At 33.4% G+C, this 15,524-nt stretch overlaps 1 protein-coding gene across 1 annotated transcript in view; it reads left to right on the top strand.

The window, feature by feature from the left end:
- Positions 1–15,524, top strand: part of LOC117107540 (tenascin-like) — a 67,047-nt gene that overhangs the window by 12,384 nt on the left and 39,139 nt on the right. The window contains exons 2-6 of the mRNA XM_033249243.1: positions 5,273–5,478; positions 5,817–5,853; positions 6,205–6,264; positions 6,667–7,041; positions 8,198–8,452. Coding sequence (XP_033105134.1) covers positions 5,464–5,478; positions 5,817–5,853; positions 6,205–6,264; positions 6,667–7,041; positions 8,198–8,452 — 742 coding nt within the window. The 5' untranslated portion in view covers positions 5,273–5,463. The remainder of the gene's footprint in view (positions 1–5,272; positions 5,479–5,816; positions 5,854–6,204; positions 6,265–6,666; positions 7,042–8,197; positions 8,453–15,524) is intronic.

Here is a 15,524-nt window from a genome sequence, read left to right as displayed (position 1 = left end):
ACCAAATGAATGTAAAAATGAGCTAGTTATTAATACTAGGCATAGTAATCGGCAGGTTCTTGATTACAAGGCTAGACCAAGTTAATTACATGTAATGCCGAAATGATTATTATTATGATTATTATTATTATTATTATTATTATTATTATTATTATTATTATTATTATTATTATTATTATTATTATTATTAACTTAGACAATGGAGGAATTAGAGAACAATTAAAAAAACGACGTTAAGGGGAAATAACAAGATATTCCCCTTGGGCGAATATTATTTATAAGCCTAGTAAATAGTACGGTATCTGTAGGTTCTTCATTACAAGGCCAAGGTAATTAATAATGCAAAAAAGTACAATTACCAATGAAATTATTATTATTTAACATTAATTACATTACAATGATAGTTTGGACAAGTTCAATAACGCCGGAATGGTATATTATTTATTTAATAATATTTCTCTATGCGCTCTATTTTTTATTTCATGCTTCAATTTTGTCCTATTTTTTCCCAAAAAAATTTCAGTCAATGTCAGTATGTTGGTGTCAGCCTATGACCCTAGCTCAGCCTGTTAGGCCTCTTTCTCTCTAGCCTTTGGTATTACTGAGTACCTATCTACACTTTATAACAGGAGGTACTAGCTGTTGTTGTTGTAGATAATATACTAACATTTAATAACATCCAAGAAGGTCACAGTTAGTTACACACGTACATCCCATAAGTCGTGAGATTTCATAGGCCTACCGTAGGTAAACATAGAAAGAGCAATACAGTAATAGTAAAACTCGAGCGTCACGACATTGCGAAGTGTCTGATCTTGTTCCTCGTATCGTACTCACTCGAGTCAATCCGAGATGGCCCGAGTGAAGTTTCATGCAAATGTTTCGTACGGAAAAAAAATCGCGGGCCGACTCAAGCGGATTGACCGCACTCCATACTATGGAACGCCAAAAGGACAAAATACAGTTGCTAGCATTGCAAAACTGAGAGTCAGCAGCGCAAAACTGAGAGTCAGCAGCGCAAAACTGAGAGTCACCTGTGCAAAACTGAGAGTCACCAGTGCAAAACACAGAGTCATAGTGCAAAACTGAGTAGTGCAAAACACAGAGTCACAGTGCAAAACTGAGAGTCACAGTGCAAAACACAGAGTCAGCAGCGCAAAACTGAGAGTCAGCAGTGCAAAACACTGAGTAACAGTGCAAAACTGAGAGTCACAGTGCAAAACACAGAGTCACAGTGCAAAACTGAGAGTCACAGTGCAAAACACAGAGTCAGCAGCGCAAAACCGAGAGTCAGCAGCGCAAAACTGAGAGTCAGCAGTGCAAAACACAGAGTAGGCCTAACAGTGCAAAACTGAGAGTCACAGTGCAAAACAGAGTCACAGTGCAAAACATTGGTGGCAATGAAAAACTCCAATGACAGTGCAATTCAAGTGGACGCCCTCTATTTTGAATTAAAGTTTCACAGCTTTTTTGGACGGTGTCAACAAGTAAAATGAATGAAAGTTTGAGGTCACAATTGGGCACTCCTTAGTGACCATTGACAATTTTGAAAGGGGGGGGGGTGCGTATAAGCGTTACAATTAATACAAAAATTAAGTGTTTGAAATAATTAATAATTAGTGTTTTGCACTAATCAGTTTTGCACGGTGACTTTGTGTTTTGCACTGCTGACTCTCAGTTTTGCACTGGTGACTCTCAGTTTTGCGCTATTGACTCAGTTTTGCACTGCTGACTCTCGGTTTTGCACTGCTACCTATTGTATTTTGTCCTTTTGGCGTTCCATACGTACCGACTCGTTTGGATCGTCCATGTGCCACATTTTGGCTGACAGACATGAAGCTGTCTGGACGACGTGTAAGCCCGATTGATGGCTTGCCACCTGAGGCCTACGATGATAGGACTCGTTTGACGGATGGAGTGCAAAAGTAAGATGCAGATTTTGGATTGTTTCAAATACTTTCAGGCCGCATATCTCACAATTTGTTGCCCCAAATTTATACAAAAAAAAAAATCGTGAAAAATAATAAAACATGGCAAAATGTATTCTATAAATGCACAAATAATAGAAAGTTAAGGATAATATAATACAAAGTAACTTATAAAAAAAAAGAGAGGAGGTTTGAACCCCATACATTTGACTGATTTGATTTGAATTTTTTCGCATATCAATTCATAGTAAAATACATAAAACAATACATAAAAAATATAAAAATTAGGTAAATAATTAACCTTAATCTAATAAACATATATTTTTTTAATTTTTGATTTTAAGATTCAGTTCAAATAAATATCTTATTTATTTTATTTATGAAATTAAAACTTAACTACTTCAAAATTATGTCAAAAGTCAAATTATGAAAAGAGGCAGGTAACAGAAAAAAAACCACAACAGACAGAGATGCAAGGAATGCCTATGGAAGTCCTAGTAAGACTTATTTCCAATGAGGTCCACAGACAAACAACTTTACACATAATACGACGCGTAATTTTAGAGCTTGGATACACTTCACCAGGGAACAGTAAAATTAATGAATTTCACTGTTCCCTGACTTCATCTGATGTATTTTAGCTGGCAATATTACACCCTTATAATACAACAACCAGCGGATCAAGCGAATCGACTTTATACAATGATATGGCCCAACAGGGTGAGGGTTTGTAATTTCAGATTATCTTGTTAATTTATGTTTTTATTAGATTCATATGCATAAACTTGTTTTAATATCACAAACTATTTTATACTTTGTATTAGTAGCACAAGAACAGGAGGATGATGGTATACTATAAGTTAAACCTTACATTACTCTGTAGGTAACAAAAATATCAATAGAACATTACACAATTAGAATCTTATTAAACAAGAAAAAACTTGTTTTTATTATTCAAGATTTTGTTTTTTTTTAAGAGACTTAAGTGAAAATAAGATCTTCTTTAAATAATTATACTGATCAATATTACTTTTTTTTTTTAATTATTTATTTCCAAACCAACAGCGATATCAATGTTACTATTTTCAGAAACAATACGGTGGTAAAAAGAAGGTAACCTAGAAATAAAACCCCGTTTACAAACACAAACACGACTGAAATCAAAGACATGCACAACAATTCTACAACTAGTGGGCAATCGGAGAGTTTATACCTCCGCTTACATCACAATTCTCCTCAGTATAAATTTCACCCACATATTGTACCCATAAAAAAGTAATGACCCTAAAAAATGTAATCAGCTCTAGAAGACTAGAAGTGAAGAAACATTGTTGCCAAGTTTGATGAATTTCTGATAAAAATTATGGGCTGTCGGCAGTTCACAACAAATATGCCGACAGACAAATAAATAAATAAACAGGGGAAAAACATAACCTCCTGCCAACTTCATTAGTAGAGGTAATGAGATCTTTGGTCATTGAACATTGTGACCAAGTTTGACAAGTTTGTGATTAAAACTATGGGCTGTAGAAATAAATAAAAAAAGTTTTTCGTTGATTGTGACCTTGACCTTTGACCTTGACCCTTCAAAATTTAATCAGCTCTAGATCTTAGGTAAAGGAACATTGTGGCCAAGTTTGATGAATTTCTGATAACAAATATGGGCTGTATGCTGTTCACAACAAATATGCCGACAGACAAATAAATAGCTAAAACCAGGCGAAAACATACCTCCTGCCAACTTCGTTGGCGGAGGTAATGAACATGAAGACCGAACAGATGAACAAAATTAGAACTGTAGTGTGAATTAACACATCTATACAAAAATAACATATCAAACAAAGTATTTTTATCAGTGGGCCGCAAGAGATTACAGGAGTACTCAAAACAGTTGACAAAGAATCTGTTGAACTTAAAATAAATTTTGTCAATAGGATTTAACTGAGAATTGGAGACAGAATTAAAAATAACGCAACAATAGTCTAAATGTGAGGTAACTAAGGTACGATACAGCGAACTGATAGCTTTTTGACTCATTCCGACAATTTCTCCAAATAAAACCAAGCATTTTGTTTGCCTTGCAAATAATAAAATCAACATGTTTACAAAATGATAATGGTCAATAAATACACCAAGATCACGATGAAACAAAACTTTCTCTAATAAAACATCCGCAATCTTATAATTAAAATACACTTGTTTGTTTAATTTTAAGGGAAATAGACATAAATTTACACTTAGAAACGTTTAAGGACATACCTTAGCGCCCACACCAACGGAGGACAGCATCCAGATCCTCCTGAAGATACCTGGCATCCTCCTTGGTGCTGACAACACTATACAGTTTTAAGTCATCAACATACATAAGGCTGAAGAAGACCAGAGGACTGGTTATTACTAACGCTTTTACATATACATATTTTTTTTTTATATTTAATATTATTCGTTTACTATTTTAACTGTTATGGCATGTTACACATAGGAAGAAAATAAAACTACCATATAGAATGAATTTATCCAAAATCAATCAATCAATCAATCAATTCTTTTCACTTGTAAATAAATTAGGTGGATTAACAAACAAAAAATTAAAAGTGTGTACGCAGTCATGCAAATAATAACAATTGCAAAAATATAAAAATATTGGTAGGCCATTTTACTATAATTAAATAATAATAATATAATTTTTAAGGTTTGTTTTATATGTGTTTGTTTTAAATGTGTTTAATTGTGTTGCCTTACCCGACCTTCTCTATTGTTGACACTGTACTCAAGATATGAGGCCAGGAAGCATTTTGTTATACCACTAAAATCTTACTATAATGTCCATTAATATTATTCTTATTTCAGTTTAAGATAACTTTCAAATTTTTGTATCAATTTATTTTAAACAAATTCACGATTGCCGACAATCGTTTAATATAATAATAATAATAATAATAATATAGGGATTTACCTCACCTTTTGTTGGTGATGTTGTTACATACTTCTTGTCATATAATGTATATATGGTAATTGCACGTGAAGACATTAGATAGTTCCATTTGGCGGGACATATAATTTGTTAAAGTAAGCCGATATTAAAGCTAAACCCAGGTCTATCACCGAAATCCACATAGTTACACTTCCCTATACTCTTTCACTAAACAGTTTATTTGGACTTACAGGCTTCATTTAAATTAGTATTGTATATGTAGTGTGCTAAATCTAATAGCATTAAACACGAAAATTCTCCATCCACTTATGTAACTGTCTTTTACGTGTACAATTATAATCCATTACTATAGGTAAATGTACAAAAAACAAAACCTATAAAATTAATAATTATTGACTTCATTTTATAGATGTAACGAGGCGTCATACACATTTTTGATGTGTATTTACATGCCTATGTCAACGTTTTGATTGCCAGATGTTTGGATTCTCATCATCGAATTATATTAATGAGTTTCATCCTGCTACTGACCAGTTTTGTTTTTTTACGCTTATTGATCAGATGTAAACCCTAGTTCTAGACTACATTTAAACTTGTAAAATGGAACTTTACAAGGTAAGATTTGTTAAGTGTATTTTTTTTTTATTATACGTGGCTAAACATAAAAGAAACCAATTCTGTTATTATGAATTTAATATATTGTTATAATACTAATGAGGACTCTATAATATTTTAATGTAATATTGATATAATGTATATTTCCGAATTATTATCAATGTATTTGTATTTTGTTTACACTTCTTTATTCACTAACATGCTTATCTTGAAATTTTAGTAAATACAGGTTTTCAGAATTTGACAATCACATTTGTTTTATAATGGATCAATTAAAAGATATATAAACCTTGAAAATAACGTATTTTAATGTAAGCATATATTACTATTTTCACTAGATCTTCATCAGTACACTGTTATTCTGGCAAACTCAGGGTAAGAAATCAACTATTAATGTATTCTTTCACCAAACCAATTGCAACATGTAAACAATAAGTTAAACTGTCATTGTGTATTTGAAATGGCAAGCAAACTTCATGGTTTGTTTTAAGATATTGTAATTCTATGCCTTAATTGTCAGTGGCATAACCACGAGTCGTGGTCACACAGAGGAGGGGACATATTTTGGGTAAAATCTCTTTTTAATCTAAATAAAATTTAAAAACACTAAAGCTGAATAGAGTGTTTTCAAGTCGATGTGAGCGTCAAAATAGTTAATGTATTGTGTGACCACAAATTGCTAAAAGTATAGTTACCTGAAGTATGTATGTTTATTTTTTCTTACAGGTATAAATAGTCAAACCAGCCCTGGAGTCAATGAGGATGCTACCTGTAATTTTACATTAGGTGACGATGCAAAAAGTTTTAATCAAACTTTTTTAAGCATAATTGTTATATTATTTTTTTTTTTTTAAGCTGGACCATCAATTTTTCTTTGTAGATATAATATGAATTCTTTTATTCCTATGCTAATCAAACTTCACTTTGCTAATCATTTACATAATAATTAGCCACATTGCTAATCATCTATTTCCAGCTTTGAAAGACTGCTTATGTCTAAATATATGATATCAATGCTTTCTATTTTTCATTTGCTATATTTAGATTACGAATAACAACGACTTTGTGAATGATAATTGTAAGGATAAACCTTGTGTAAAAAGATAGAGCATTGGCCAAGAAATGATGGCTATTACAGCTTTGAACCTTATAGTAAAAAAGTAACTTTATTGTTTTTGAATATTTCAGACAAAATACCTGATATTACAGCAAGTAGTACTTCCTTCATTGTGGATGATAACAATGAAATAGATATGCGTGCTTACACCGGCATGGAGGATGGCAACAACTTCAACGTCATGTTTGGTATCGGTTTATGGGTGGACGACAACGGGACACATTATGGGGAGAATGAGTTGGTAAATCTAGACAACAATCATGACGATTCTATATTCACTTCTGGTACAACTTACAATGAATGCATAGCAACAATGATCGCATTTATTAGATGTCGGCTCAAATTTCCCCCTGTTGTTGCTGTACGCAGAATCGGTGTAAAATACATGTGGACAGAATTTAAAGGTTGCATTGCTTCAGCATCAATGGTGTTTCTAGCAAAAAATGGTGAGTGGATCAACTGAATTGACGTTTGTGTAGTATTGTTTGTAAATGTATACAGTACGTATGCCTATTTGTAGTTCCAGTATATATCTCTGATGTGAAATAACGAGGGAGTAATCCGACTACCATTTATATTAGCCTCTGCCGTCTTTAGTTACAAAAGTATGGAAAAACACCCAGCACTGGTGATAATCACAGATTTGTGGCAAAGACAAGCCAAACCAGTCACTCGTCGCAAAAATCGATTTTGAGTTATTAATACAGTGTTAGAGAGTAAAATAATAGCTATAAAATGGTAAAAAAAATCATTCAAATCGGACATTTCCTTATGAAGTTACAAGCATTTAAACATACAGCTGTTTAAAGAACAATATATGAGAAATCAGTCTTCAAAGTTTATGATTTCAGGCATTTCTCATGCAGAAACTATCATCAAATACTTAGAAAGTGTTGTTTTAACATTGAAAATGGGGAAAATAACAGCATAGAATGATGTATAGATATGTAAAGATTAGTTTAGTGCAATAAAATAGATTTTTAAAAATTTGACATTCCAGCATGTTTTGGCCATCTTCTGTGAAACACGATTTGCGACGAGTGACTTGTCTTTGCCACATTTGTCTCCACTGGGATTTCAACCCAAGACCTTCCAGTTAACATTCGCATTTTCTACCAACTAAGCTATGGGGCCCAAGTGGTATACACCTCTTGATATTCCTGTTAAGACACGTTTTATCTACGAGTATTGGGTACTGCAATATGCAATAAATAATGTATATAGGTGTACTAGTACAAACATGTATAGTAAAGCCGGACACTCACTGCGTCGACGACGGTCGTACGACCGTCGCACGAGGAATCCACATTTGCTTTCGGCGTGCAATAGGCGACGCAACGCCGTCTGCTGATTGTCAGTGGCAATCTGAACGGATCCTCATTAAAAAGACGATCCGTTGGGTCCGTGTCATTGCGTGCGTTCTTGGTCGCGTTGCCGTCGCCGTCGCACGCAGTAAGTAATCAGCTTTAAACTGACAGTTTGATTCTTAACAATCCATTTTTATTCATCACAAAAATTATACGAAGTGTACAGAAAAACTGATATCACGCTTTACAGCAAAGTAACCTAATGTATACCTAAATAACTGCATTACTGTTCTAGCCACCGTTGTACCAGAACACCGAACTATTACAACCAGTATCGGTGAAACTGTTCATCTGGTAATGACTCATAATGGGGTTAATGCCAGTAAATTACGATGGAAAAAAGATGGAGGATCCGATATCATGGAATGGGAAGGTTTAAGCAACGTGAACCTTGAAAACGTCCGGAAAAAAGACGCTGGTATCTATGAATGCTACCCGGAAGGACAACGACACTTTGGTCAGCACGCTATTCTACGATTATTTGTTAGAGGTATATTTGTTCCAATAAATAAATTATTTTATTAGTGTAATTGTGTTTATGTTAAGTATTCTTAGCTGCTTTTGTAAAGCTCTCTATTATTTAATATATATTTCTTATCTTTTACTGGTAATCTGCAACTCAAGCAGATCACTTCTTGTGAGTGTAAGGTTCATCATCATCATCATCATCATCATCATCATTATCATCATCATCATCATCATCATCATCATCATCATCATCATCATCATCATCATCATCATCATCATGCGTTTGTTCTTTCTTTCTTCCCATTTTTGTGAGCACAATATCTCAAAATTTTTAAGAGCTACTAACATCAAAGAACTTAAATAACAGAAGAATGAGCTGTTCGCGTATTTGCATTAGCATTGATGGAACATCCGCCCTCCCGCGAATGGGGTAAAATTTGAATATTACTAAGTGGAGAAACTACAGAAACAAGCGAACCAGAGCGGCGCCTTTATCATTACTATATAGCGCAGCCGCGCGGACGGAGTAAAATTGCTCTCCGTGTACCCACAATGATTTTTGTACGGATGTTCCACTATATTGGGAAGCTGCTCTATCTTCTGCTATTTATTATCTTTGCTAACATGAAAACTTCAACGAACATTTGGCTTGTCTTGGAATAGTCACAATAATGTTTCCAAGGTTATCAGTCATGCGTGACGTCCTCTACGCGCAATTTTGCGTTTTTACATTATCGATCATATCATCCTAACCAATTGTAATTTCCAAATCATATTAAGTGGGCATAAACTTCAGGTCAAGGTTGAATTTTCATGTATCTTAATGTTCCATGCACGCCTCATAACGCGTGCATAAGTACACGTGCGTCAAAATTTTAATATGGTCAAAACATAGAGCTATTAAACAACTAGAGTGCTGACAAGATGGCGAAGAAATGCAGAGTTGTGCATGTGTACCATCCAAGATGGCCGCCGAAGGAAAGCGCCACCTTCAGGTTTAGTATACATATTATTACCATAAATAAGCCATCTGCTGACTATTATTTCATTAATGATAATTAGTATTGATAACAAATTATTAAACTATAGTAGCTAAAAAGAGGCCAAGTAGAGCATCAAATTAAAAAAAAAAAATTTAAATCGTGTACATTACACCCATACTAGTAACTAGCTCTACTGAACTTTCTGTGTAAATTGAGGGCGCCATTGAAAATTATAGTGCTTAGGCGAAATTTGATTGGACATATGAATTTGTACGCGCTCTTTAGTAGCGCGCTGGCATAAATTGATAAAACTGCTCTAAAACAAACCTGAAAACACCCTTTTTTACAGCCTTTTCTACCATAACTTTGGAACTGCTCATCAGATCAATCCTTTTTTAAAATAAAAGATCTATCTTTCATCTTTCTAATGAGATGAAATGAAACGAGATAGATTTATTTTTTATCCTGTCACTTTTCGATTAAAAGTAGGCAACTACATTGGATTTCCAGCGTAGGAAGCAGATTTTTTTACCTTTTGCGGCTCATGTTACCAAATTCTAATCAGAATAACTCGCAAAGTATTTGACCAATCGGTTTCTTTCTCTCTGTAAGGTGATCTTTATTCTTTCTACCATACTTGTTGTAAAAAATGGTTGTGATTAGTCAATTTTTAGCTCTGTCACTTTTGGAAACCAATAGAATCAAGCCTTCCAAACACCATTGACTGTATTGTATATACAGGCGCTGTTTCAGCGTAATCATTTTTCTCCGGCGATTGATGCGAAGACTGAAGTGTGCCTGGTGTTTGTTTGATAAGTTAGACCCTTTCTATTGCTCTTTTTACTTCATGAAATATATGAATGGAAAGCTTAAGATTAGTAGATTCTCATCATGTAAATATAATTAGGTTTGCAGTTATAATTTTGCTTCCCTCAAAATTCACATGTTACAGCGAAATGAATGCAAGCGTTCGCTGGTTCACTAATACGTAGCCTACATCACGCGCTGAACTCGCACAGGAAACATTGAATGATACGCGCTAGAAAGCAAGAATTAATCAGTTCTGTTAGGTGCTATTTTTGGCTGTTACAAATTCATATGGAATCTATGGCAGCCATCTTAGATGGTACACACACAGCTCTGCGTATTTTGAACATCGAATACATTGCAGTTAGCGCTCTAGTATTCTTATTATCTCTCTCACTTCTTGACTAAATTAAAGCACGTTTCAGGGCATTTTAAGCATTTTAACATTGTTCACATTTTCCGCACCGCGCACAACTTTTCACGCGCACAGCACGTACGAAAGGTAGATATTTTTTCAGCCAATAACAATGCCGTAGGTGCGAATCAAATATACAATTCCGTTTGCGCGTTTGTAATGTAATGTAATGTAGTGGGATTTGGTATAGCGCATTATACCGAAGTCTCAATGCGCTGGAAAAACAAAAACAAAAGGCAAGTCCTATTGTAACCAAACTACAGATGCAGAGAAACAGACTGAGCAGAAGAACCAAACATCACTGCATCGTTCGCCTGCAATTTAAGACCATTGACAGGCAATGGTTGGCCGGCACATGATTCACAGATGCTCTCATGATGTAAGGCATCTATCTAATCAAGCCTATACTCAAATCACAAAAAACAAAAGGCAGAAAAAAAAATGTATGAAAATTTGAAATTAGTAACAGGTATTGAAGATGAGTCTTCAATCTTGTCTTGAAAATAGCAAGATTATAAATATGCCAAGCTCATGTCTATTTTCAGTTAAAGCTCCTTTAGAAGCACGTGACCCCCAATTTTTATTACATATTCTGAAAGCACATGAGTAGATATGATTTTATAGAATATTAAGGCTGATCGGATATTGTGACGTCATAATATTGCCATCTGAATTTTACAAAACTGAATTTCTATTTATGACGTCATTATTTTTACTCATTTGAACGCTTAATCTTGATCGATCATCTCCCACCTTCGAGCATGTTAGAGCTGGGACAATTCTCTTTCATAAGTGCGTCATTACCTGTCCACTTTGATGACGTCATCATGGTAAAAATTAATGTTTTTTTTTTCTGAACCCCCTCATCTTTTATCAAATTGTTAACATTCCGAGAGTGGGCGGCAGGCTAAATATTGTCCTGCACAGTTTAAAAATCCTGGCTACGGTATTTTTCCATAATTCATAGTTTTTAAACGCCGAGAGATTACTTTTGCCTTACAAGCGGATCACCTAACTCGTCCTTAGTGACGAGTTCAAATCTAGTTATTATTATATCTCTTTATGGTTCATGTTATTGTTGTCGTTATCGGTACCGTATTATAATTATAAATATTATTTACATTAGCATTATAATCTCTATAATTATACTTCTTCATCATAATCACCATCATCATTTTCAACATCATCCTTCTCATCATTAATCATCATTATCATTATTATTATTATTATTATTATTATTATTATTTTTATTATTATTATTATTATTATTATGAATTATTATTAATTATTGTGTTACTAAAACCTACCTTAAGGGGAACTTAATAATTTCTCCTTTGCCTAAGTTTGTCTAAATCGGAGTACAGTATCTATGCCAAAAAGGGGAGAATGGAATGAATTTAGAATGACAAAGATAAATTAGTATGAAGAAGCTGTTAATTCAGGGAGGGCTGCTCCCACTGAATATGCAAGGCTAGTTCTTTAATTTTGAGAATTTGGGTTTTAGAGGCAGAGTCAAGTAGGGTGAAGCAGTCCTCATTGGCTAATTGTTTACAATGACGTGAACTCTTCAAATGCTTTAATATGCGAGTTCCCATCCAGTGTTAGGTGCTCATGCATGCGCGTGGAGAAATAACAACGTAACAAGCATTACTATGGAACGCCAAAAGGACAAATTACAAGTGGCGCAGTGCAAAAGTCAGTTGCAGTGCAAAAGTCAAGTGGCGCGGTACAAAACTAAAGTGGTGCAGTGCAAAACTAAAGTGGCGCAGTGCAAATTCAAAATGCGTGTGCAACCACTTTAGTGAAATTAACTCATTAAAATAATGTTACATTCGATTTATTTGCTGAAATGAAAATGAATGGCTGAAATTATTTCCGAAAATATACAAAAGTAGTCAATACGCTATTATTGCATTACGTTTTTGTAAACAATTTTGGGCACTAATCATCAGAGGTCTTGGTGCCACAGCCTACACTTTTCATAATTCGAGTATATTTTTCGGAAATAATTTCAGCCACTCCAAATCTCTTTCCTTTTCTTCCGTCTTCCTTTATTCTTTCACAATTTTACGTTTTATTCATATTTTCCATAATGTTATACACTCACATAATATAGTCACTCGTTTAGATCTAGCCTAGGCTAGACCTCGGCTATGCCTACTATATTATTTAATTTAAAAAAAAATAATAATTGATAAGATTAATTTTACGATGGATATAGTAATTCATACCTAAAAAATTCATTAAGTTAAAATGTAAATAATGTATAATGACATAACAAATAAATAACAATAATTTAAACGTGTACATAGTATCTATCACTACTACAATAATAAGATTAATATTTTTCAATTATATAATCAATTTTATATAGCGAGAGTTAGTTTCGGTCTGGGCAAACCTTTGTTAATAGGTGTACACTTTCTCCATCAAAAGGCTTCTTCTATGAATGGAATGACCTGTCCGAAGCACGAACTCCTGTAGACCAAACCCAGTACCGTTATGATTTTTAATCGTACGGGAAATCCACTCACAATAGTAGTAATAATAATAATAATAATAATAATAATAATAATAATAATAATAATAATAATAATAATAATAATAATAATAATAATAGTAATAATAATAATAATAATAATAATAATATCAATGATGATGATGACGACGACGACGACAATAGTATTAATAATAATAATAATAATAATAATAATAATAATAATAATAAAAATAATTATTATTATTTTTATTATTATTATTATTATAATCATAATAATAATAATAATTATAATAATATTGAAAAAAAGATGTATCCTTTTTGTAAGATTCAACAGCGGTTGATTGTAATTAACGATAACATTTAAAGTACAGTTGTAATAACTTATAGGCCTACAGGTAAATTGAAATTGTATTCATGACAAATATAAAAAAAATCTTTTAAACCGTATTGTTTACATTTTGCTAAAATTAAAACAGGAAAGATGAAGAAATCTATTTGAGTCAAAAAACAAATCTGTCTCATTTTATTGTTTGATTTGCCAAAAAAAAATAAACAAATATTACTGTATAAGATATTATTGGTCTAATTATTAAATTTAAATGCTGAAAATGTCAATCTGAGCTTTATTTAATAAAAATGTGAAAATGTATGTTATTGAATCGATCTTCCTAACTAGGGCCCGTCGGTTGCGTCGACCCTTTGTCACTGGCCCTAGCATAGCCTAACTATGAGTAGTCAACCCTGACTAGCCTAGCAATGATGTAGAAACAAAAAGCAACAGAAATTATTTCAAACTTACCGCTAATATCACTCGAAAGGTCACTCTTTCTCAATCGGAAATTACGCCGGAGATTTGTTATGGTGCTTATGCTTACCTCCATTTCTTCAGCAATTTGTTTATTTGTATAACCCATCACTACCAAAGCTTCTAATTTGTCTCTAGTAGCCATGTCTGACAACTGTGCTATATGCCTTTTAAACTGTAATAACGTGAATAGACAAGTCTAGGCTACGGTATCTACGACAAGTATGCCTATGATCATATAACGTACCTATTCGTGTTTTAGTCCCATTTTTTGTTGTTGTGCTGTTGTTGTATTGTTGTGGAAATATTAAGAAAAATTGAATTATGTGTTCTTGATTTTTTTTTTATTCATTTATTTTGTAGTTTAATTTTGATGCCAAAATTGGCGTTCCATACAAAATCGCCAAAAGTCAAGTGGCGCAGTGCAAAAGTCAAGTGGCGCAGTGCGAAAGTCAAGTGGCGCAGTGCAGAAGTCTAGTGGCACAGTACAAAAGTCAAGCGGAGCACGCATTTGAGTTTGCACTGCGCCACTTTAGTTTTGCACTGTAAATTGTTGTTTGTCCTTTTGGCGTGATATCGCCAAAAGGACAACCACAAGTGGCGCAGTGCAAAAGACAAGTGCAGTGCAAAAGTCAAGTGGCACAGTGCAAAAGTCAAGTGGCGCAGTGCAAAGGTCAAATAGTGTCACACGCATTTGGATTTGCACTGCGCCACTCGACTTTTGCACTGTGTCACTTTAGTTTTGCACTGCGCCGCTTGTGGTTTGTACTTTTGGCGTTCCATACATTACAGCCTGCACATACAAATTTGTAAACGACACGCGAACGGAGACCAACCAGGATGAGATCTTTAGCTGAAAACAATTTTTTAATTTTGAATGAGGAAAAGACAATTTTTAAATTTAAGTCATTACAAAATTCATTCGATAAGGCACGGATTTTTTGCTAACGACTTTGGAAAATGTGCCAAACATATGGTAATTTGAAATAAAAAGTTGTCGGTGTATTTTGTTCGGTGTTTTCCAGTGTACTTTTACATTTACATTGAACTGAATTGACATAAGAAAAATAATTTGATCAAGGATAGTAGAATGCCTTGATATCAGAATGAAAACCTGTCCAACTATTGTTGATTTTGTAAGTCCTATACTAATGACTGGACTCCGCCTCTACATCCCATCGATAGACGAAAAAGGTCAACATATTAGAGAAGATACCCACAATAATAATAATAATAATAATAATAATAATAATAATAATAATAATAATAATAAAAATAAAAATAAAAATAATAATAATAATAATAATAATAATAATAATAATAATAATAATAATAATAATAATAATAATAATAATAATAATAATAATAATAATAATAATAATACGTAGCCACAAGTTATATAATTAAACTTGGGAGTGTACCCTACTTGCGGGGTGCTGCATGTTGTTGCCCTACTCTTCTTTTTTATTGAGGCCGGGATTATGTATTTTAATTATCTCTGCCTGTCGCATGTGTACTAAGGATTTTGACCGTTAAATCCTTCATTTCTTTTTGCAATCGTGGAAACTACACTCAGTGTATATA

Source organism: Anneissia japonica, unplaced genomic scaffold (assembly GCF_011630105.1).
Source record: "Anneissia japonica isolate Jap-2015-1 unplaced genomic scaffold, ASM1163010v1 scaffold287722_len911783_cov160, whole genome shotgun sequence".
NCBI lineage: Eukaryota > Metazoa > Echinodermata > Crinoidea > Comatulida > Comatulidae > Anneissia > Anneissia japonica.
The sequence above is the reverse complement of the archived record's forward strand: the minus strand, read 5'-3'. Positions and strand labels throughout refer to the sequence as shown.